At 52.4% G+C, this 22,229-nt stretch overlaps 1 protein-coding gene and 1 non-coding gene across 6 annotated transcripts in view; both read left to right on the forward strand.

Annotated features, from left to right (window-relative positions):
* Positions 1–22,229, forward strand: part of PGS1 (phosphatidylglycerophosphate synthase 1) — a 48,037-nt gene that overhangs the window by 12,584 nt on the left and 13,224 nt on the right. For all 5 annotated transcript variants that reach the window (XR_005238750.2, XM_008013100.3, XM_008013103.3 and 2 more), the window contains exons 2-7: positions 1,649–1,838; positions 6,384–6,461; positions 8,366–8,465; positions 9,426–9,615; positions 10,708–10,886; positions 13,614–14,135. Coding sequence is in view for 4 of the 5 variants with exons in the window: in XM_008013100.3 (XP_008011291.1) it covers positions 1,649–1,838; positions 6,384–6,461; positions 8,366–8,465; positions 9,426–9,615; positions 10,708–10,886; positions 13,614–14,135 (1,259 nt within the window). In the remaining variant the exon portion in view is untranslated. The remainder of the gene's footprint in view (positions 1–1,648; positions 1,839–6,383; positions 6,462–8,365; positions 8,466–9,425; positions 9,616–10,707; positions 10,887–13,613; positions 14,136–22,229) is intronic.
* LOC119622221 (small nucleolar RNA SNORA30/SNORA37 family) lies at positions 10,013–10,141 on the forward strand. The gene has a single exon (XR_005238892.1). It is a non-coding gene; the product is annotated as a small nucleolar RNA SNORA30/SNORA37 family (small nucleolar RNA).

Consider the following 22,229-nt stretch of genomic DNA (forward strand, 5'->3'; position numbering starts at 1 on the left):
TTATTTATTTATTTATTCATTTATTTGAGACAGTCTCTGTCGCCCAGGCTGGAGTGTAGTCGCGCGATCATGACACCCTGAAAGCTCCGCCTCCCGGGTTCCCGCCATTCTCCTGCCTCAGCCTCCCGAGTAATTGGGACTACAGGCGCCCACCACCACGCCCGGCTAATTTTTTCTATTTTTTAGTAGAGACAGGGTTTCACCATGTTAGCCAGGATGGTCTCGATCTCCTGACCTCGTGATCCGCCTGCATCGGCCTTCCAAAGTGTTGGGATTACAGGCGTGAGCCACCACGCCCGACCTGTCTTTTTATTTTTAGTAGAGATGGGGTTTCACCATGTTGGCTAGGCTGATCTTGAACTACTGACCTCAGGTAATCTGCCCGCCTCAGCCTCCCTAAGTGGTGGGATTACAGGTGTGAGCCACCGTGGCCGGCCACGGCTCATCATTACTCTTGAGAGGGGCTCATTTTCTCCCTTCTCTCCCTGCTCCAGCTTTTCTTTCCAAGTCTGATTTTGATTGATTGAGACAGGGTCTTGCTGTGTCACCCGGCTGGAATGCAATGGCATGATCAGAGCTGGGAGAACAGCCTTGAACTCTTAGGCTCAGGAGATCCTCCTGCCTCAGCCTCTTGAGTAGCTGGGACTATAGGTGTGTGCTACCATGACCAGTTAACTTTTTTTTGAGACAGGGTCTTGTTCTGTCACCCAGGCTGGGGTGCAGTGGTGCGATCTTGGCTCACTGCAACCTCTACCTCCTTGGTTCAAGCGATTCTCCTGCTTTAGCCTCTCGAGTAGCTGGGGCTACAGTCACACACTACCACGCCCGGCTGATTTTTGTATTTTTAGTAGAGATGGGGTTTCACCATATTAGTCAGGCTGGTCTCGAACGCCTGACCTCTGGTTATCTACCTGCCTTGGCCTCCCAAAGTGTTGGGATTACAGGTGTGAGCCACTGTGCCCTGCCTGCCCAGCTAATTTTAAACAATTTTTTGTAGACACTGGGTCCCACTATATTGCCCAGGCTGATCCTGAACTCCTGGACTCAAGCAGTCATCCTGCCTTGGCCTCCCAAAGTGCAGGGATTATAGGCCTGAACCACCATGCTCAGCATAAATTGGATTTTTAAAGACAAAAGTTTCTTTTTCTGGGTACTTCCTTGAATAGAAATCTTGTTTATCTCATGAGTCATAAAGTGGGGCGTCTGGGCTGTAATCATGAGACTTCTGCCACACTTACCCTTCTGCTCGGTGTCTTTTAGTGGTGGCTGCAGGCACATTTTTTTGAGGTAGATTCATTAGAAGGTTGCCATATGGTGGCACACCATGTGGTAACTTTTATGAGTTTACTTGTGGATGCTCTAAATTTGGTTCCTGAGTTGTTTGGAATTAAAGTTTGGGGTTTATCTATAGGTACTGACACTTCTCAGGTTGCTCGATTAGTAGGCTTTTTAAGGAATAAGAGGAAAGGCTGAAGGAAAAATCCTTTAGCAGGGCTTGAGTTGGGCTCACTTTTGAAAATATTCTAGAAAATCTGACATTCATAACACAACACACCCATCTCCCAGCCCCTCTTCACCCACCGGTAACTGAGAGGGGCTTCTGCAGAAGTATTTGAGGTATGACCCAGTTGCTTATTTCTTTAACCAGGTCACCATGGCTGTTACTGGCTCCCCTGCTGTCCCCCGCTGTTCCCCAGGTCACCTCCCCACCTTGCTGCCTGTGTCCGGAAGGCGTGCACCGGTTCCAGTGGATCAGAAACCTGGTTCCAGAATTTGGAGTCTCCAGTTCTCACGTCAGGGTGCTTTCTTCCCCAGCAGAGTTTTTTGAGCTCATGAAGGTAAGTTATATCTAAAGGAAAAAAGTTTGAGTTAGAGCTTTTGGGGGATTAGGTTTGTGAGTCCTGAGTGCTTTCTAGTCTAGAAACTTTTGATAGCTGCTCAAGCTTCTTCCTTCCTTCCAGGTTTTACCTGTCAGGTTTCAGCTTCATGGATGGTTGAGCTGAGCCACAATCAGAAACTTCCCTGTGGGGGGCCAGTGTCTCAGGTGGAGAAGCTCTGAGAAGGCAACAGTGAGAACAAGGAACTAGACCTTATTTTTATTTATTTATTTTGTTATTTTTGAGAAGGGGTCTCACTATGTTACCCAGGCGGGTCTTGAACCACTGGCCTGAAATGGCCCTCCTGCCTCGGCCTCCCAAAGTACTGGCCACCGTGTGCGGCCACGGGCCTAGACTTTGATTCTTATGGGTGCACTGATTCCTTTTGTTCCACGGTGAAGTTGTGACCACGAGAAGGGAGGTTAGTGAGGACTGAGGACCCGTGGGCCACACGGGTATGTCCTTGCTAAAGGTGACAGGGCAGGAGGGCATCTTTATCTAGTCTGTGCATGATGGACCCCTAACCCTGGAATCATCTCCAAACACAGTATGAGTGTCATCTTGGTAGATGTAATAGGAAGTAAAAACTTGTGGGTGCGATTTGATATGCATGAAGAGGCCTTTCAAAGTAACGGGGAATTTAGACATCCTGGGTCTAAGCCTTGTAGTCTTGATTCTTTTTTTTTTTGAGACGGAGTCTCGCTCTGTCGCCCAGGCTGGAGTGCAGTGGCCGGATCTCCGCTCACTGCAAGCTCCGCCCCCTGGGTTCATGCCATTCTCCTGCCTCAGCCTCCCCAGTAGCTGGGACTACAGGCGCTGACCACTGTGCCCGGCTAGTTTTTTGTATTTTTAGTAGAGACGGGGTTTCACCATGTTAGCCAGGATGGTCTCGATCTCCTGTCCTCATGATCCGCCCGTCTCGGCCTCCTAAAGTGCTGGGATTACAGGCTTGAGCCACCGCGCCCGGCATAGTCTTGATTCTTTAGGGACTCTGTCTTAAGTGTGTGCCTTTCCTCTCCTGGTAGTGATGTAAGTTTTGCATTTGGGGGTTCAGCTTTCAACGTGTTACTCAGGTTTACGTGCCACATCTAGTTATTCTGGTTAAACTGCTAATTGGAATAAAGTAATTCAACACTAATTAAATTTTAACAGCATGAACTATGAGTTTGTATTAGCAATGATATTAGAATGAAGGTCTAGGCCAGGCATGGTGGCTCACGCCTGTAATCCCAGCACTTTGGGAGGCTGAGGCGGGTGGATCACCTGAGGTCAGGAGTTAGAGATCAGCCTCATCAACATGGTGAAACCCTATCTCTACAAAAAATACGGAAGGGTGGTGCACACCTGTGATCCCAGCTAGTCAGGAGGCTGAGGCAGGAGAATTGCTTGAACCTGGGAGGTGGAGGTTGCAATGAGCCAAGATCGCGCCATTGCACTCCAGCCTGGGCAACAGAGCGAGACTCTGTCTCAAAAAAAAAAAAAAAAAAAAAGAAAAATGAAGGTCTGATGGGGCCAGGCCAAGCAGGCAGAATGCTGGGAGACAATAGGAAATCTAGGTAGAGACTCACCTTTGTGCGGAAAATGAACTCTCAGTCATTTGAGTGCCTGCCCATTTTCTCTTCTTTTGCACTTTTGTTCTGTTTGTTGATCCACACTTAGCTTGACTGGTTCATTCAGAATGCATTCTGTGTGTGCACACAGGCGTGTCCTTTTGTTCTCCCCTCTCATCTGCCTCCCTGCACTGCTTACCTGTCCTGGGCATCCTTGTTTGTACCAAATGGTGCTGCAACTGTTGGCTCTTTGCTCCTACTTGATTCTCTCCTCAAGTTGAAGAAACAGGTTTTTCTTTTCTTTTCTTTTTTTTTTTTTTTTTTTTAAGATGGAGTTTGCCCGGACTGGAGTGCAATGGCACGATCTCGGCTCATCACAACCTCCACCTCCTGGGTTCAAGTGATTCTCCTGCCTCAGCCTCCTGAGTAGCTGGGATTACAGGCGTGCACCACCATGCCTGGCTAATTTATATTTTTAGTAGAGACAGGGTTTCTCCATGTTGGTCAGGCTGGTCTCGAACTCCCGACCTCAGGTGACCTACCTACCTCGGCCTCCCAAAGTGCTGGGATTGCAGGCATGAGCCACCGTGCCCAGCCTGAAGAAACAAGTTTTTCAAAGGCAATTCTTCTCTGTCCTAATCAACTCTGGGAGGATGACTGACTGTCTCCATGTAGTGATCCCCTGGCCAGGAGGTCGGGCCCTGCCTGAGGAGGGTGGGCCTGCAGAGAGCAGGAAGGGGCAGAGGGGCTTGCCTCAGCAGGTGGAGAATACACCAAGGCCTCCTTTCCCTGCAGTCTGCGCTGAAGTGTGGGCAGATTCTCCTAGTTTGTGTCACACTGAGTAGCACGTTTCTTCCCAGGGCACACAGCGAGAAGGGAGGATGGTGCTGGTTTCTGCCTGGTCCCCATGCCTTTGTTACATCTGTAGGACCTGGTGTCTTGTAGTAAACAGTCAGATATGCTTTGGTTGCCTGAGCTAAATTGTCTTATGCCTTCTTTCTCAATCTTTCTTTTTTCTCTTTCTCTGTCTTTCTCTCTTTCTTTGTCTTTCTTTCTGTCTTTCTTTCATTATTTTTTTGAGACGGAGTCTCGCTTTGTCGCCCAGGCTGGAGTGCAGTGGCTCGATCTCATCTCACTGCAAGCTCCACCTCCCAGGTTTATGCCATTCTCCTACCTCAGCCTCCCGAGCACCTGGAACTACAGGTGCCCGCCACCTCACCCGGCTAATATTTTGTATTTTGTTTTAATAGAGACGGGGTTTCACCGTGTTAGCCAGGATGGTCTCGATCTTCTGACCTTGTGATCTGCCTACGTTGGCCTCCCAAAGTGCTGGGATTACAGGCGTGAGCCACCACGCCCGGCGTCTTATACCTTATTTATTTTTCCCTTTCTTTATAATCATTACCCCCACAAACATCTATTTTAATTCATAACAAAACAAAGGAAATAGCAACCTTGGGAAGTTGCTTTGTTTTTTCCTTGTCCGGAAGCCTTTCCTAGTGATTGTTCATGTTTCTGTCTAGTCAAGTTGCCTGTCTTCCTGTGTTGACGATGCAGGGTGGGCTATGATGTTCCTTCTGATAGAGAAGCAGGTAGATGTGAAGCTGCCTCCCTCTCACCTGGTTTGGTAGCACTGCCATTCTTTGTACCCCTGCCTCCTTCTCTGGGGTGGGACTGCTAGGGAGAGGCCCCTGGCTGTTAGGACTGATTTGGGGTGTCATCTTGGGGCCCTGGTGTGTTCTGCTCACATGTCTGTATACCTGTACATCTACATTTCAAGAGTGATGCATGCTGAATATGGACACTGGAAACTGGGCAGATGGGTAGAAGGTAAAGAGGGCAGGTTTGTGTCCGTACTCCCCTTCCTTTGAGCTCTGCTTTTTGGAGGACAGTTTGCTGTGTATTCTCCATGCTTCTGCAGACACACAAACACACACACACACACACGCACATGTGCACACGCTTGCATGCTTTGTGCAGGAGTGAGGTGTAAGAGGTGGGAGCACAGGTCATTTGCTTTTGGCTCAGCAATCCATTGTGGACATTCGTGGCAGTGTGCATAGATTGCCTTCATTCTTCTTTGTTTCCAGACAGAATCTTGCTCTGTTGCCCAGGCTGGAGTGCAGTGGTGTGATCACAGCTCATTGCAACCTCTGCCTCCTGGGTTCAAGTGATTCTTCTGCCTCAGCCTCCTGAGTAGCTGGGATTACAGGCCCGCGCCACCATGGTCTGGCTAATCTTTATGTTTTTAGTAGAGACAGGGTTTCACCATGTTGGCCACACTGGTCTCGAACTCCTGGCTTCAAACGATCTGCCTGCTTCGGCCTCCTAGAGTACTGGGATTATAGGCGTGAGCCATTACACCCAGCCTGCCTTCATTCTTCTTAATGGCCGTGTTGCATTTTATAGTTGGCCTAGACTTGACTTTACTTTGCAGGCTATTTTCTTTTTTTTTCTTTTTTTTTTTTTTTGAGACGGAGTCTCGCTCAGTCATCCAGGCTGGAATGCAGTGGCGTGATCTCAGCTCACTGCAAGCTCCGCCTCCGGGGTTCATGCCATTCTCCTGCCTCAGCCTCCCAAGTAGCTGGGACTACAGGCGTCCGCCGCCACGCCCGGCTAATTTTTTGCATTTTTAGTAGAGACGGGGTTTCACTGTGTTAGCCAGGATGGTCTCGATCTCCTGACCTCGTGATCCGCCCGCCTCGGCCTCCCAAAGTGCTGGGATTACGGGCGTGAGCCACCGCACCCGGCCTTGCAGGCTTTTTTCTTTTAAGGATTGTGGGAACTTATTTGGGAGGTTACCATACACGTTTCTAGCTTGCTTTAAATATTAATTGGCAAAGACATAGGATAGTTCAACTTGGAGTAGGATTTGCCTGCCAGGTCAAAGGGTTCTATTTTCTTAGTGAACCATGAAAATGATAAATTTGAATTTTGGATTTTTCTCCTCTCTCAGGGGCAGATAAGAGTGGCCAAGAGGCGGGTCGTGATGGCATCCCTCTACCTGGGGACAGGTCCTTTGGAACAGGAACTGGTAAGGTTTATGTGGGGGATGGTCCTGGCAGCAGTAGTGAATGGGCCTCAACGTGCCACAGCTTTTTGTGCCATAGAGTTGGTGTGGAGCTGCCTTTCCTTGGCCTCCATGTCAGAGCCAGCTCTTATTTTTGTTGCCCCAGATGTGGGCATGTCAGGGAGGGCCTGGTGTGGGGAGGGCCTGGTGAGGAGAGCGTGGGGAGGCCTGGTCTGGGCCTTCTTGGCCTCACTGGCAGTGTCCTCCTACTCACACAGGGTCCCAGGCAGCTCTGTCTGCCAGTTCAGGGCTTGGCTGACTGTGGCCTGCAGGCCAAATCTGACTTGCCACCTGTTACGGTGTGACCTGTGAGCTAAGAAAGAATGGTTTTTACATTTTCAAATAATTGGGAAAGAAAAAAATAGTATTTTATGACTTACGAAAACTTAAAATTTCTGTATTGGTAAATAAAATTTTGTTGGAGCACAGCCACACTCATTCGCCTATTATCTGTGGTCAGTTTCATGCTGCAGCGGCAGAACTGGGTAGTTGTGACAGCGCCGATCTGGTCTGTAAAGCTCCAAATATTTACTCTCTGGCTGTTTACACAAAAGGCTCTCTGACCCTGTACTGGACAAACGGACCTGAGTGCAAGTTGGGCTGGCTGGCTGGTTCTGCCACGGGCTGGTGTCAAGTGCCAGGGCTGCGGCCAGCCTCGTTCCCCTTGGACTTGCTGTTGTGCCATCCTTGTCACTTACAGTGAGATAGGTGGGTGGGAAGGAGCCAGCAGTCCCCAGGTTTGTATGAGCTGTTGGGGCCAGCACAGGTTCTGGTGCGTGGCGGGAGCTGAGGCTCAGCTGAAGTGAGTCTGTGAATGAGATCACGTCTTTCTCTTGGTCTCCTGGGATTGCTTTCCGCTCTGTATAGTGAAACGGATGGGCCCATTGCCCAGAGTTAGTGCCGTTTCTTGGTCTGTCCTTGTTCAGAGTTACAGGTGGGAGCTATAGGGATTGGAGTGTGGAGAGGGAGGGGCAATGGGTTCATATGAGCCATCCTCCCCTCTCTGCCTCTCCTAAGAAGGAGGCCTCCCTCTTTTTTTTTTTCTTTTTTTTTTGAGACAGAGTTTCGCTCTTGTTGCCCAGGCTGGAATGCAGTGGTGCCATCTTGGCTCACCACATCCTCCTCCTCTGGGGTTTAAGCGGTTCTTCTGCCTCAGCCTCCCGAGTAGCTGGGATTACAGGCATGCGCCACCACCCCGGCTAATTTTGTATTTTTAGTAGAGATGGGATTTCTCCATGTTGGTCTCCATGTTGGTCAGGCTGGTCTTGAACTCCTGACCTCAGGTGATCTGCCCACCTCGGCCTCCCAAAGTGCTGGGATTACAGGCGTGAGGAACCACGCCTGGCCGCCTCCCTCTCTTTTAAGGATATACCCTCCACTCCAAGCCTGGGAGCCTGTGTGTTCTCACGCGAGAAGAATGGAATGTCTGCACTGCGGAGAGTGGCCAGTGGGCAGGCCGTGTCTTGGCTTCATTCATTTGGCAAATATTTACTAAGTGCTCTTTACGTGGAGGGCACTGTTTGTTTTGTCTGTGAGGACTGTCTGTGTTGAAATGTACGTGGGACCTGGTGGTGTAGTGTTTCCAGGGTGGCATGGGCTGGCTGTCAGGCAGCACGCCTCTGCCTGCAGGTCCCCTTCCATTCCTGGAGGCTTGGGCCGATCAGGGCCCCTGGGTGCTGCTTCTGATGATCAAGAAGGGGCTCTCAGACAGAGAGTTTTTGTGGTGTTGGTGTCCGAGTGCTGATGGCACAAACCTGTCTTTGGAGAAGATGATGAGAGCACCAGCCGATGGGGCGTTTTGTTTTTCTTTAAATACACACACCTCTTTGGGTCTTAATCTTCTCTTCTTCTGTGTTCTTTCTTGGTAGGTGGACTGCCTGGAAAGTACTCTAGAAAAGTCACTCCAAGCAAAGTTTCCTTCAAATCTCAAGGTCTCCATTCTCTTAGACTTCACGCGGGGCTCCCGAGGTAGGTGGCATGCACGCCTGGCCCCTCATGCTTCCTGTGTCAGATCCTCAGTTCCAAGAGGAGTTACTGTCACCCCCTCGTCCCCAGGCAGAGACAAGGCTATTTGAAGATCATCCAAGCTGGCCCAGGATGCCTGATTGTGTGAGTTAGGATTTTTTTCTACAGCAAGTGAGTGAAAGCCCAACTAAAATCAGCTTAGGCAGGAGCCGAGTCAGTGGCATGCCCTGTGGTCCCACCTGCCTGGGAGGCTGAGTCCAGCCTGGGCAATGTAGCCAGACTTTGTCTCTTGAAAAACTGCCTTAGGCAAAAAGACTTTTTTGGACTCCTGTGACTGATCTGCTTTGGGTGGCTTGTGATTTGGGGTTTGGCTGTGTCGCCAGGATCCATCCCGTAGCTGTTTTCTTTGGCCTGGCTTCCTTCTCAGGCTCTGTGTGGTGACCCCTGGTGGCTTAGGCTTGTCTCCCTATGATACCTTGTCCTTTGAAAGAGTCTGGTTTCCTGAGAATTCGGTCAAAGTTCCTGAGTGGCCTGACGGTGGCATGCCCAGCCGGGAGCTTGGACTGTGCCAAATGGTCCAGCCCAGGCCTGTGTGCTCCCCCATGGAGCTGGGGGTGAGGGGCAAGGTGGGTAGGGTCGTCTCCCAGAGCAGAAATGCTGAGAGTGGGTGGGGTAGTGCCCCAGGAGGAGGTTGGGTGCAGTTACCAGGAGAAGGGTGAATGGGTGCTGGGTGGCAAAAAGAGCAGGCATCTGCCATGCTGAGCACTCCAGGCCTGAGATGTGGCCAGCATACAGGACAGAGGTTGACTCGGGAGTCCCCTGGCTAGGAGTAGCCCCAGTTGGTGTGAATGATTCAGGTGGACAGCGCAGGTGAAGGCGAGGCCACGTGGTGGTGGCTCCTCACTGGAGGCAGGATGCCTTCCTGTTGTGAGTCAACGGCCGCTTTCTCTATCCTGTGTTCAGGCCGGAAGAACTCCCGCACGATGCTGCTCCCACTTCTGCAGAGGTTCCCAGAGCAGGTCCGAGTCTCCCTCTTTCACACGCCGCACCTCCGCGGCCTGCTCCGGCTCCTCATCCCTGAGCGCTTCAACGAGACCATTGGCCTGCAGCACATTAAGGTGTATCTCTTCGACAACAGCGTCATCTTGAGCGGGTGAGTGCCTCCCACCGCCGGTGCTTTTGCCTTCCTGCTCTGCAGGCTGGAGGGCAGTGGAATAGGAACAGTGGGAAATCCGTTCCCCTCAGCCTTGGAGAACCCGCTTGTAGGTCTGGTTGCTGTGCACCCGCAGCACCTCCCTGGCACTGTCTCTGCCACTGAGGCTGGAAACCCCCAGGGACTGACTGGAAGCCAGTGTTGATTGGGCACTTAGCATGTGCTGGCCACTCAGGTGTGTTGTCTGTTCCCACCCCCAGTGACCCTCTGTGGTATTTTCCTCACTGTGTACATGTGGAAACAGATCAGAGAGGATGAGTCACTTTGTCAGGTAGACAGAGCCAGAAAAATAAACAAGAGTCAGACCTGGAAGTCCAGGTCCTTGGGTTGATAAACGTGGGCCCTTTCACAGGCCCTCCCCTCGGCAGTGGGACCAGGATTGGGTTGCTGGTGCTCAGAGAAAGCCCTTGATTGCATCCTTGCTCTGGGACGGTACCAGTGGCAGCTGTCACTTAGTGGGACAGAGAAAACAAACAAACATGGGCACTGATAAATAGCCCTGCATGGGCCGGGCGTAGTGGCTCACGCCTGTAATCCCACACTTTGGGAGGCTGAGGCAGAGGGATCACCTGACGTTAGCAGTTCAAGACCAGCCCGGCCAACGTGGTGAAGCCCCGTCTCTAAGTACAAAAATTAGCTGGGTGTAGTGGTGCATGCCTGTAACCCCAGCTATTCAGGAGGCTGAGGCAGGAGGATCACTTCAGCCTGGGAGGCGGAGGCTGCAGGGAGCCAAGATCATACCACTGTACTCCATCTTGGGCGACAGAATGAGACTGTCTCAAGACAAACAAGCAAACAAAAGCCCTGCGTGGTTAGCTGACTTTCTGTGTCTGCATCTCCTCTTCTCAGCTAGATTGTCAGCTTCTTGAGAGGAGGAGCCTGTGGGTCACTCACTCTGTCACCTTGGATTGACTCTGGCTTTGTCTCTTGCACGTGTTCATTGCTGAGTAGCTATTTGTTAACTGCATGTTGACCTGAGTTTGTCACCCCCCTGCTAGTTCACCTGAGAACCTGCGTCTTCCATCCCTGTAGTGCAAACCTGAGTGACTCCTACTTCACCAACCGCCAGGACCGCTACGTGTTCCTGCAGGACTGTGTGGAGATTGCCGACTTCTTCACGGAGCTGGTGGACGCGGTGGGGGATGTGTCCCTGCAGCTGCAGGGGGACGACACGGTGCAGGTGGTGGATGGGATGGTGCATCCTTACAAAGGTAGGGGCTGCCGCTGACACCCTTCTGTGGCTGTGGGTGGGGTGGAGTGAGGGCCCAGGAGAGCACGCCTCTGGGTGGCCTTGCCACAGGCATAGGGATCTTGGGTGGGAGGGCTTCATTCTGCTTTTGGCCTTAAAAAAGCCAGACAGATGTGACTCACTGGCCATCAGTCATGCTCTGTGGGTGAGAGAGCCAGCCCAGGAAGGTGGGAGTGTGGGCTTGGGACTCCTACTCATGAGGCAGGATCACTCAGGTTTGCACTATAGGGCGGGAAGATGCAGGTGAGGAGGACTCAGGCAAGGGTATGCAGCGGCGTGTCCTGGTGACCCAGGTCTCAGGTGAACTAGCGGGGGCGGGTGACACACTCAGGTCAGGATGCAGTTAACAAGTAGCTACTCAGCAATGAACACGTGTGCCTGGGCCAGTGACCCAGGAGCCTGCCCTGCACCACAGGAAGCAACCAGGCCAGCGGCTGTTCGCCTAGGGCCCATTTCCCCAAGCCTATCACTTGGGCCTGTGACTTCCAGCTCCCTTGAGCTCTGTGGCCCCTGCCTGGAAAGTAAAGTGTAAGAGCTCTCAGATCTGCCCACTGGATCCAGGCAGGTCCTGGCGTGAGTGTTCCAGGCCATTTGCATTCCTGTGATTCCTGTGGCTGTGGCTCCCCCATGGCCTTTAGAGGGCTGCTGCTGAATTTGCTGGATTTGAACTTGGGGAGGAGGAGCTGAACTTGGACCTTGTTGGGAGAAGAACTCTCTGCGTCTTGTGGACCTAGAATGGAAGCATTTAAGTGGGCCATCTGGTGGAAGCCCTGTCCTTGTGTTAGGGGAGCCCTGGGCCTCAGAGCCTGACTGTGATGGTGTGGTGCTCTGCCCGCCGCCATGCTCAGTTACTACTGGTGTATTTTGAATTTCATCCATAAAGAGCTTGTGGAGCTCTGCATCTCTCTTGCTGAGTGCCTGCCTAGGATCCTCAGCTCTGCCTTTTGGCCCAGAAAGCCTAAAATATTTACCATCTGACCCTTAAAGAAAATGTATTTGGATCCCTGGTCTAATGTAACGGGCCAGGCATGGATATGAGAGAAAACGGGCCGTGCTTAGGCCAGGATGAGAGCCAGCGCGCTCGGAGCAGGAGTGGGGAGACTCGAGCCCAGCTGTGCTTGGGAGAATGTGAGTCCACAGAGAGGTTCAGGGTGTGCTCAGGGCCCCGGCGCTCCTCCCTCCGGCAGCCCCGTCCAGCGTGCGGCAGTGTGACTCCTTTCTCCCCGGAGGGCGCTGGCATCGACAGTCCAGATTCCTGCACGGGCTGGTCCTTCTCTTTGTTCTGGAGCCCAGCCTTGAAAGGCACCGAGTGTCTGTCCCTGCTCTCAACTCAGACCGTGCAAGCCGGCAGGATGAGCCGGGACAGCCCTCCTTCCCTGTTTCACTTCCCTCATCAGCCTCGCCAAAGCCTTGTTGTCTTGTCAGTCCTTGTCAGACAATCGACTTTCTGACAGTTGATTTTCTCCATTTTTGTATCGTTTTCATTCTAGTAATTTCTATTCTTTTATTTGTGTGTATATATGCATACACACACACACTCACATATATGTACACACACACACACATATATGTATTTTTTGAGATGGAGTTTTTTGCTCTTGTCACCCAGGCTGGAGTACAGTGGCACGATCTCAGCTCACTGCAACCCCTGCCTCTCAGGTTCAAGTGATTCTCCAGCCTCAGCCACCCAAGTAGCTGGGGTTACAGGCATACACCTCCATACCTGGCTAATGTTTGTACTCTTGGTAGAGACAGGGTTTCACCATGTTGGCCAGGCTGGTCTCAAACTCCTGGCCTCAGGTGATCTGCTTGCCTCGGCCTCCCAAAGTGCTGTGCTGGGATTATAGGCGTGAGCCATTGTGCCTGGCCTGTTCTTTATTTTTGCTTCCCTATACTGTATTCATGGTTAAATTCTGTTGTTTCTTTCCCCTGTCTTCTTGAGTTGGGTGCTTAACTCATTAATTCTCAGCTTTGTCTTGTCTGATAGTAGCATCTTTCTGTTCAGTGTGTCAGCATGGTTACCTGTCACCAGTGTCTTGTCCGAATACAAAGGGCACCCCATGGAGCCTGAGCCTGCCCGTTCTTCCTCTCTCCCAGGAGCTGTCACTGCTGTGGGAAGCTTTCCCACATGGTGATGTGCTTATCCAAGCTGATGGTGTTTATCCAAGGCTTTCCCTGTGACCCCATCTGTGGAATACGCACGCTCCCTTTTTGGTTATACTTGTATGTCTTTATTTGACTGAGCTTCCTTATTGAAGTAGAACATGCACCCCGAGCGCCAGTCGTAAGTATACAGCCATGAACCTGTTCCTAGTGGACCTGCTTCCTGGAGGCCCCCTGTATGTGCCCCTGCAAGGAATTACCCCCAAGGTAACCACTATCCTGATTTCTCCCCGTCAGTTTGTCTTGCCTGGGTTTAAACTTGTTTGTAATTGGACTGATAGGTTGACATGCCTTTCACTTCTGCCTGAGTGTGGGCTGCTGTGGGCCAGGCCCTTGTCTTGGGCAAACTGTATCCCCAGAGGAGCCTCGCTCTGGGCTTGAGGTCCTGGGCCCACTCAGTGTGTGTTCAGTGAACATCCAGTTGTAGCATCTGCACCTGCCTGTCACATGCCCCATCCCCTGAGCTGGGCAGAATCTAGATCCTTTCTTTCTCTTCCCTTCACTCCTCTCTCACGTCTTCCTCTAGGTGACCAGGCCGAGTACTGCAAGGCAGCCAATAAGAGGGTCATGGATGTGATCAACTCAGCCAGGACCCGCCAGCAGATGCTGCATGCCCAGACCTTCCACAGCAACTCCCTTTTGACCAAGGAAGATGCAGCAGCTGCTGGGGATCGCAGACCAGCCCCTGATACCTGGATTTATCCGCTGATTCAGATGAAGCCCTTCGAGATTCAAATCGATGAGATTGTCACTGAGACCCTGTTGACTGAGGCGGAGCGTGGTGCAAAGGTCTACCTCACCACTGGCTACTTCAACCTGACCCAGGCCTACATGGACCTGGTCTTGGGCACTCGGGCTGAGTACCAGATCCTGCTGGCCTCACCAGAGGTGAATGGCTTCTTTGGGGCCAAGGGAGTGGCTGGCGCCATCCCAGCGGCCTATGTGCACATCGAGCGGCAGTTCTACAGTGAGGTGTGCAGCCTGGGACAGCAGGAGCGGGTCCGGCTGCAGGAGTACTGGCGGAGGGGCTGGACGTTCCATGCCAAAGGTGCGCAGCGGCTGGCTGGAGGACGGCCCAGCGTGGGACAGCCACAAGCACGGGCGGGGGGGGGGGAGCCCTGGCACCTGCCTGTTAGAGCACTGCACTTCTCCCTTCTTACCTTCCCAGCAGCCCTTGCAGGCACAGCATAGCTGTCCCATGACTTGGGGAGAGGAGAGCATTCATCTCCCCAAGTGGATTTTTTTTTTTTTTCCGAGACAGTCTTGCTCTGTTTGCCAGGCTGGAGTGCAGTAGTATGATCTCAGTTCACTGCAGCCTCCACTTCCCGGTTCAAGCAGTCCTCCCACCTTAGCCTCCTGAGTAGCTGGGACTACAGGCGTGTGCCACCACGTCTAGCTAATCTTTTGTATTTTTGTAGAGATGGGAGTTTACCATGTTGCCCAGGCTGGTTTTGAACTCCTGAGTTCAAGTGGTCTGCTTGCCTTGCCTCCCCAGAAGTGAATTTCAGTTGTGTAAAATCCGTCTCTTTTATGCATCAAAGACCATATATGGTCACATCATTTGGTGGCTGTTGTAAAGATGTGGTGACGTAACCTCTCCTAAGAGATGGAGAGAGGAACATGCCTTAGCCGTGAGACGGAATATTGCTCTCGTTGCCCCAGCTGGAGTGCAATGGCGCAATCTTGGTTCACCACAACCTCCTCCTCCTGGGTTCAAGTGATTCTCCTGCCTCAGCCTCCTGAATAGCTGGGATTACAGGCCTGTACCACCACACCTGGCTACTTTTTTATTTTTATTTTTATTTTTTTTGAGATAGAGTCTTGCTCTGTCGCCCAGGCTGGAGTGCAGTGGCCGGATCTCAGCTCACTGCAAGCTCCGCCTCCCGGGTTTATGCCATTCTCCTGCCTCAGCCTCCCGAGTAGCTGGGACTGTAGGTGCCCGCCACCTCGTCCGGCCAGTTTTTTTTGTATTTTTAGTAGAGACAGGGTTTCACCGTGTTAGCCAGGATGGTCTCGATCTCCTGACCTCATGATCTGCCTGTCTCGGCCTCCCAAAGTGCTGGGATTACAGGCTTGAGCCACCGCGCCCGGCGTACATTTTTATATTTAGTAGAGATTGGGTTTCTCCATGTTGGTCAGACTGGTCTTGAACTCCCGACTTGAGGGGATCCGCCCGCCTTGGCCTCCCAAAGTGCTGGGATTATAGGCGTGAGCCACCACATCCGGCCCTTAGCCTTGTCTTGATGGTCAGAGTTCCTGCTTGTTGGCAACTTTTTTTTTTTTTTGAGATGGAGTCTTGCTCTGTTGCCCAGGCTGGAGTGCAGTGGCGTGGTCTCAGCTCATTGCTACCTCCACCTCCTGGATTGAAGTGATTCTTGTGCCTCAGCCTCCCTAGTAGCTTGGGATTACAGGCATGCACCATCCTGCTGGCTAATTTTTGTATTTTTAGTAGAGATGGGGTTCCACCCTGTTGGTCAGGCTGGTCTTGAACGCCTGACCTTGTGAGCCACCTATCTCGGCTTTCCAAAGTGCTGGGATTCCAGGCGTGAGCCACTGCGCCTGGCTGGCAGTGCCTTTTTCAGGGAGAAAGAGGATTCATTAGGGATCATTTGTTTTGGCATCAGCAACCCAGTTTTCCTGTCTTTTCCTCACTATTGCCTTTGGTTTTTTCCCTATATGCCAGTGTCTGCCCTTTTTCCCCGTAGCTGAGGAAATGCGGGCTCTGTGCACAGTCTTGCTGGTGGTGGGTGGTAGGAAGAGGGTCACACTCTGCACTGTATGTTTATCCCTCTCAGGTATCTGGCGGAGCAGCCGAAATGGGGCAGAATCCCAGGGGCAGCTCCTCCGAGACATGGGTACAACATGCTGGAAACCTTGTGCTTAGCAGTGGGCTTACCCCATGGCCTCTTGATGTTGGGAGGGTGCCCGCCTCTAGTAGCGGGACCATAACTCCTTTCTGACACTGGGGACCCCCAATCCCGGGGCTAGTCTGTCTAGAGAAGGGGACATGGTACCTGGAGGCCCCTGCGCCATGAGTACAGCCTGCAGCTTTTCTAGCTTCTCCCTGGGCAGTCTGGAGGCCTGTTTTGCTCATTCTCTTGTCTTGGTCCTAGTGGCTTTCGGAAGAGCTGAGCGAGTGGGAGGCCTCCGCGGGTGGGGTCTAGGCTGTGGACTGCTGTGGGCACACATCTGTGTTGTTGAGACTTGAGGATCTTCCAATGCTCAGGTGGTTTGTTTTTGTTTTCTTTAAACCAATGTTTTTCAACGGGCGGGGGGGGGGTGCATTGTAAGAAATACTGAAGCCAGCTGGGCGCGGTGGCTCACACCTGTAATCCCAGCACTTTGGGAGGCCCGAGGCGGGCGGATCACGAGGTCAGGGGATCGAGACCATCCTGGCTAACATGGTGAAACCCCGTCTCTACTAAAAATACAAAAAATTAGCTGGGCGTGGTAGTGGGCACCTGTAGTCCCAGCTACTTGGGAGGCTGAAGTAGGAGAATAGTGAGAACCCAGGAGGTACAGCTTGCAGTGAGCCGAGATTGTGCCGCTGCACTCCAGCCTGGGTGACAGAGCAAGACTCTGTCTCAAAAAAAAAAAAAAAACCAAAAAAACAAACTGAAGCCCAGGATCCCCTAGACCTTCATCCAGCTCTGTGGGGATTGAACCCACCATGGTGTTTGAAAAACGCCCTGAGTAGATTCTTATGCCTAGCCTTAAGAACTCTCCCGGCTTGGAATGGGAAGCTTCTGGCCTGTCCAGGGCTTCCCATGTGCTGCTTTGAGGCCCACAGGCCTGTCTAGGCAGGTAGCATTGTTTGGTGCGGGAAGTGACTGCCACGCTGTCCTTCAGGGCCCATCTCTGGCATGTGTGGTGACTGAACCAGGCTGGTGGTCAGTGTCTCAGGGCAGGTGGCCCCAGCCTGTGGCAGGTGTGGGAAGTAATTTTGGATTGGCATTACTTCTGGGAATAACAACAGTACCTAGGGATGGGGTACTGAAAGAGCTGGCCAGTGGGGCAGCTTTGACCTTTGGGGAGGCCTCAGACCCATACTGCTGTGTGCTGGGGAGCTGCAGAGGAGTGACTAGGCATTGCTCTCCTCAACTGCACTGTGCTGGAACGATGAGGAGGCCCCTTAACTCAGCCTGGAGGGTGGGGGGCTCCTGGCCTGTAGCTTCTGACTCTGCCACCGGTTATTTCCCTGAAGCGGCTTTGATAAACGTGAGCTGACTCCCCAGTTACCGCTGAAACAGAAACATCCAACCGGCTTTTCCGGTGCGTCTTGCCTTTTCCCGGACTGGTGTGCTTCTGCCTCTCCCTCTCTCCTGCCCTGGTGTGGGTGGTGTGTGTGTGGGGGTGGGGTGCGTTCCCTGCAACCCAGGAGTGCCGGACTAGTGGGAAATTGGGGATGATCTTACAGCTGGATCCCAGGGCATGTGCCCGTGTGGGGGATGGGATATAGGGGAGAGTTGGCAGAGGTGGGTGAGGGATGGATGGTGCGTGGAGGGGGCTGCTGCTGAGCAGAGGGGCTTCATCCTAAAGCCAGGAACCAGAGGTCAGAGGTCACTTGATGCTGAAGTGAGGGGCGAGGGTCCTTCCCTGCTCAGTGGCTGTGTCGCCAGTGGGATCTTAAGTCATCACCTCTTCAGGCCCATCTTTTGATGGTCACTTCCTCCAGACCAGCCTGTGTCAGGTTGAGAGATGAGTGGGCAGCCGCAGGTTGCTTGTGGATTTGGATGGCTGGCCTAGTGGACCATTTCCTGACTGTCTACCCTTTGCATGGCGCTTGCTGGGTACAGGCTATGTGCCTCTTCGGGTGTGTCTGTGTTTGGGCCCCAGAAAATTCCTGCCGGTGGCTATGCGCTGATACCTCCACTCCCTCACCCAGGCTCCTGTAGGACAGGCCTGGGCTGATCTCAGCTCCTCCTGCTCCCAGAAGCCCTTGGGCAGAGGCGGGTAAGCCAGGACTGTGGATTCCAGATCCTCGCCCCTCAGACAGCACTCTGCTGTCAGCACAGCACTCCTCTGGGAGCCAGGCAACAAGAGGCTTTGCGGAGTGACTGTGTTGAACTTGCTGGTGGCCCCATGAGTGTAGTGATGCAAAGAAGAGCAGCGTGGGGGGAAGAGGCACCTTCTCATGTGAAATGACCCCGTGGCTCAGCAGCTGCCAGTGGATTTCAGTGCAGTCTGGTGACAGAAAATTCAGAGGGCTGGCGTTTTTTCTTTAGTGTTTTGTGTGTTGTCAAGTACTGCCAGGACTGTCTGGCAGTTGCTTAGATGCCTTGTTGGAAAGATTCTTGTGTGGTAACCATCTGCCGATCGTTCAACAGCCTGATACACCTCTTTTGCGTACTGTGCTGATTTCTTAACATATTTTATCTGTCAATCTGTCATGTATCTCTATCACATTTCAATAAATTGAGCTGTTTCTAAGAACCAGAGGAACCCTCAACTATTTAAAGGCAAGCACTAGAGACTCCTTTTGCAATATGGTTTATCTATTAATTTTTATTTGGATTTTTGTAAAGGGAGCCTATTTAGAATACTCAGGAGAAGTCATGCAAGTGTGATTTGGCGTCGAGATTACTAGACTTGAAGTCTAGAAGCCTGGCTCTGAGTCCACATTTACCTGTGGCCACAGCTGAGGGGCCTGGCTTAGTCTCCTTCCTGTGCAGTCAGGGGATGGCTCTGGATTGTCAGGAGGACACGGGGAACGGGGCTTGTGTTTGACTTGCTGTAAAATAACCGCACGGTTCCTAGGCCAGGTGAGGCACCTGATGGGGTGCGTGGAGGTTGAAATCACACCGGGGGCCGAGGGCCACTGCGTGTCCCTGAGCGAATACATTGGCAGAAGGGAGTGGGGTGGGGGTCTTGGATCCCTTGGTGCTGTGTCTCTGGCCTTGCTCCCTTTAGTTTTGTTGCGCTGATTTGGTCATGAAGGAAAGTGCTGCCAGGCCTCTTCACCTGCATCGCCTTGGCTATGGGAGGTGGGGCAGGGTGGGCATCTGGGTTGGATCTCAGGTAGGTGGCAGTTCCTCTGATTCATGATTGTCAGTTTCCTGTTGCGTGGCCCTCGCTCCTCGCCCAGTAGGTGTGGTGGGACAAGGTTCTGGGAGCTGGGGTAGAATTTGGACTCTTAACAGGAAGTGCTTTGTGCTGCTGCAGACACATCTGGATGGGTGCTGAGCTTTCCTTCCCAAACCTGGTTCTGGTCGGGGGTGGGGTGCAGGCAGGAGCAGTCCGGCCTTGTCAGCCATTGAAAGTGTGGTATCTGCTGGGTGCCAGTAAGCTCACTTCGAGGTCTTGAGAGGCAGCTTCAGGGGAGGCTGAGTATGAACTGTGTCAAGCCAGTTCTCATGTCTCTCTTCATCTTTCTGCTCCGTGGAGAGGTGAGGGACAGAGCGGGTGGTGCCCATCCCGTTACCACATTCAGGCAGGAGCCATGCTGTGCTGAACCAGGCTGTGTCCATCTGCTGGGACATGGGCTCTGCCCTCCGGCGTGCATTTCATGAGGAAGATCAGAAAATGAGTTTTAACATGTTGACTTCAGTTTCTTCTAGATGCAGTATTCTGGCATTAACAACACAATGTGGGTGGCTAGGGCAGAGCAAGGTGTTGGATTAAGAGATTTCTGGCTCATGCTGACAGGGAAGTCTGTTAATGGTTGTGAGAATGTCACTATTTTTATTGCCTTTCTGATAGGCCAGTTGGCATTCTGCCCAAAGGTGAACTGATGGCGAGAGGCGGGCAGCCCCACCCTGTTTGCCTAGGCGACACGTGAGGCGGCTCTCCCCTGGGCACCCAGTGGGTGTGGTAGGGGTGCTGTGCCGGTGCAAATTGCTCGCTTCAGGCTGAGCACACACACCAGCCTGTGGGCGCTTACAGTTTCTCAGAGCTGTACTAATACTAATGTCAGAGCAGGCGAGCGCTTATGCTGCAAGGATAAGACTATGATATCTTCTGTCCTCTCCGTGTTTTTATTGGAGTCTGAGAATCCTGTGAGATTTATTGCAGAATACTGTGGGGGCGCTTGAGGGAGGAGTACATGTTCATGCATGTACTCTTAAAATGTTCGTGCACTTCTGTCTTAGAACTGCAGAGGCCTGGCACGGTGGATCACACCTATAATCCCAGCCCTTTGGGAGGGCAAGGTGGGCGGATCACCTGAGGCCAGAAGTTTGAGACCAGCCTGGCCAACATAGTGAAACCCTGTCTCTACTAAAAATACAAAAATGAGCCGGGTGTGGTGGCGCATGTCGGTAATCCCAGCTACTCGGGAGGTTGAGGCATGAGAATCACTTGAACCCAGGAGACAGAGGTTGCAGTGAGCTGAGATCGCGCCACTGTACCCCAGCCTGAGCAAGACTCCATCTCAAAAACAAAACAAAACAAAACAAAAACAAAATAGGCCAGGTGCAGTTGTGGCTCACGCCTATAATCCCATTACTTTGGGAGTCAGAGGTGGGTGGATCACCTGAGGTCAGGAGTTTGAGACCAGCCTGGACAGCATGGTGAAACCCCATCTCTACTAAAAATACAAAAATTAGCTGGGCGTGGTGGCAGCCACCTGTAATCCCAGATACTCAGGAGGCTGAAGCGAGTGAATCGCTTGAACCCAGGAGCCGGAGGTTGCATTGAGCCGAGATTGCGCCGTTGCACTCCAGCCTGGGTGACAAGACAAAACTCTGTCTTAAAATAAAATAAAACCTAAACTTCAGAGCTTTTTTTTTTTTTTTGAGAGGGAGTCTTGCTCTGTCACCCAGGCTGGAGTGCAGTGGCATGAAGTCGGCTCACTGCAACCTCCGCCTCCTGGGTTTAAGCCATTCTCCTGCCCCAGCCTCCCCAGTAGCTGGGATTATAGGCACGCACCAGAATGCCCAGCTAAGTTTTGTATTTTTAGTAAGAGATGGGGTTTTACCATGTTGGCCAAGCTGGTTTTGAACTCCTGACCTTGTGATCTGCCCACCTTGGCTCCCCAAAGTACTGGGATTACAGGGGTGAGCCACTGTGCCTGGCCTTCAGAGCTTTTTTAACACTTAATTTGACCTTTTTTGGGAGAGACATTATTACTCTCAGTTTGTTTATTTTATTCAAACAGATATTTAACAAGTACCAACTGTGTCCCAGGCATCATTCGGCACATTGGGAATGGATCACTGGGTACCAGACAGACTAACTCCCTGCCCTCCTAAGGCTTGTAGTTTGATGGAAAGCAGATAATAAGCAGATACATCTCTACAAATATCAGGGAACGAGTTACGAAGAGCAGCGCAAGAGAAGGCTCCAGGCTGCTGCAGGGTCTGTTACAAGGGGGCTCAGGGAGGGCTTCTCTGAGGAGCAGACACTCGGGCTCGGGCAGTTGGCCTGAATGAAGAGGGAGCGTCCATGCCATCATCTGGGGCCGGAGTGTCGTGGCAGAGGGGACAGAAATGAGAAGCCCCTCGACCACACGAGGCTTGCAAAACAGCAGGGGCGCTGGGAGTGGTGGGCATTGAGATTGGAGGGTGGGCAGGGCCTGTTGGAAAGGGCTCAGAAGTCACGGTGCGAGTGCTGAGGGAGCGCTGCCATGGAGGCCAGGAGTCCTGAGGCCTGGATCAGCCTTCCACAGGGCAGAGTGACTTTGCAGAAGAGCAGGGGCAGGCGTCCTTTCTGAAGAGGGGGCCTAGAACTGGGAGGCAGCGTAAGTTGCAACTCCAGTCCAGGTCCTCCTCTGGTGTCCCCGCGACACTTGCTTTATAACGAGTGTTTGTGGAGTAGCAGCCGCCTTTGCCTCCCCTGCACCCTGCCCTCTCTGGCACCCAGGGCTGCAGCATTTCTCTCTGCCCCATGAACTGCCAGCAGTCAGTGCCCTCCCAGAAGCACTTGGTCTGCAGAGGGCTGCTGCTTCCCTCTTCACGCTATGGTTCCTGCTGCAGGTCTCCCTAATCGGATGGTTCCTGGAATTGTAAAGATGTCAGGCCCTGGGATGAAGAGTCGGGCGTGATAACCAGTTTATGGCCTCGTACTGGGAAACAGATTTCCCGACAGTGAGTCCCAAGCCTGATAGTCTTAGCCCAGTGTATACACAGCCTGACATCCTGACTGGTGGTGCAGGTCTGACCAGAGCTCCAGACTGCTCAGGCCTAGAGTGAGGGAGATGAAACAG

Source organism: Chlorocebus sabaeus, chromosome 16 (assembly GCF_047675955.1).
Source record: "Chlorocebus sabaeus isolate Y175 chromosome 16, mChlSab1.0.hap1, whole genome shotgun sequence".
NCBI lineage: Eukaryota > Metazoa > Chordata > Mammalia > Primates > Cercopithecidae > Chlorocebus > Chlorocebus sabaeus.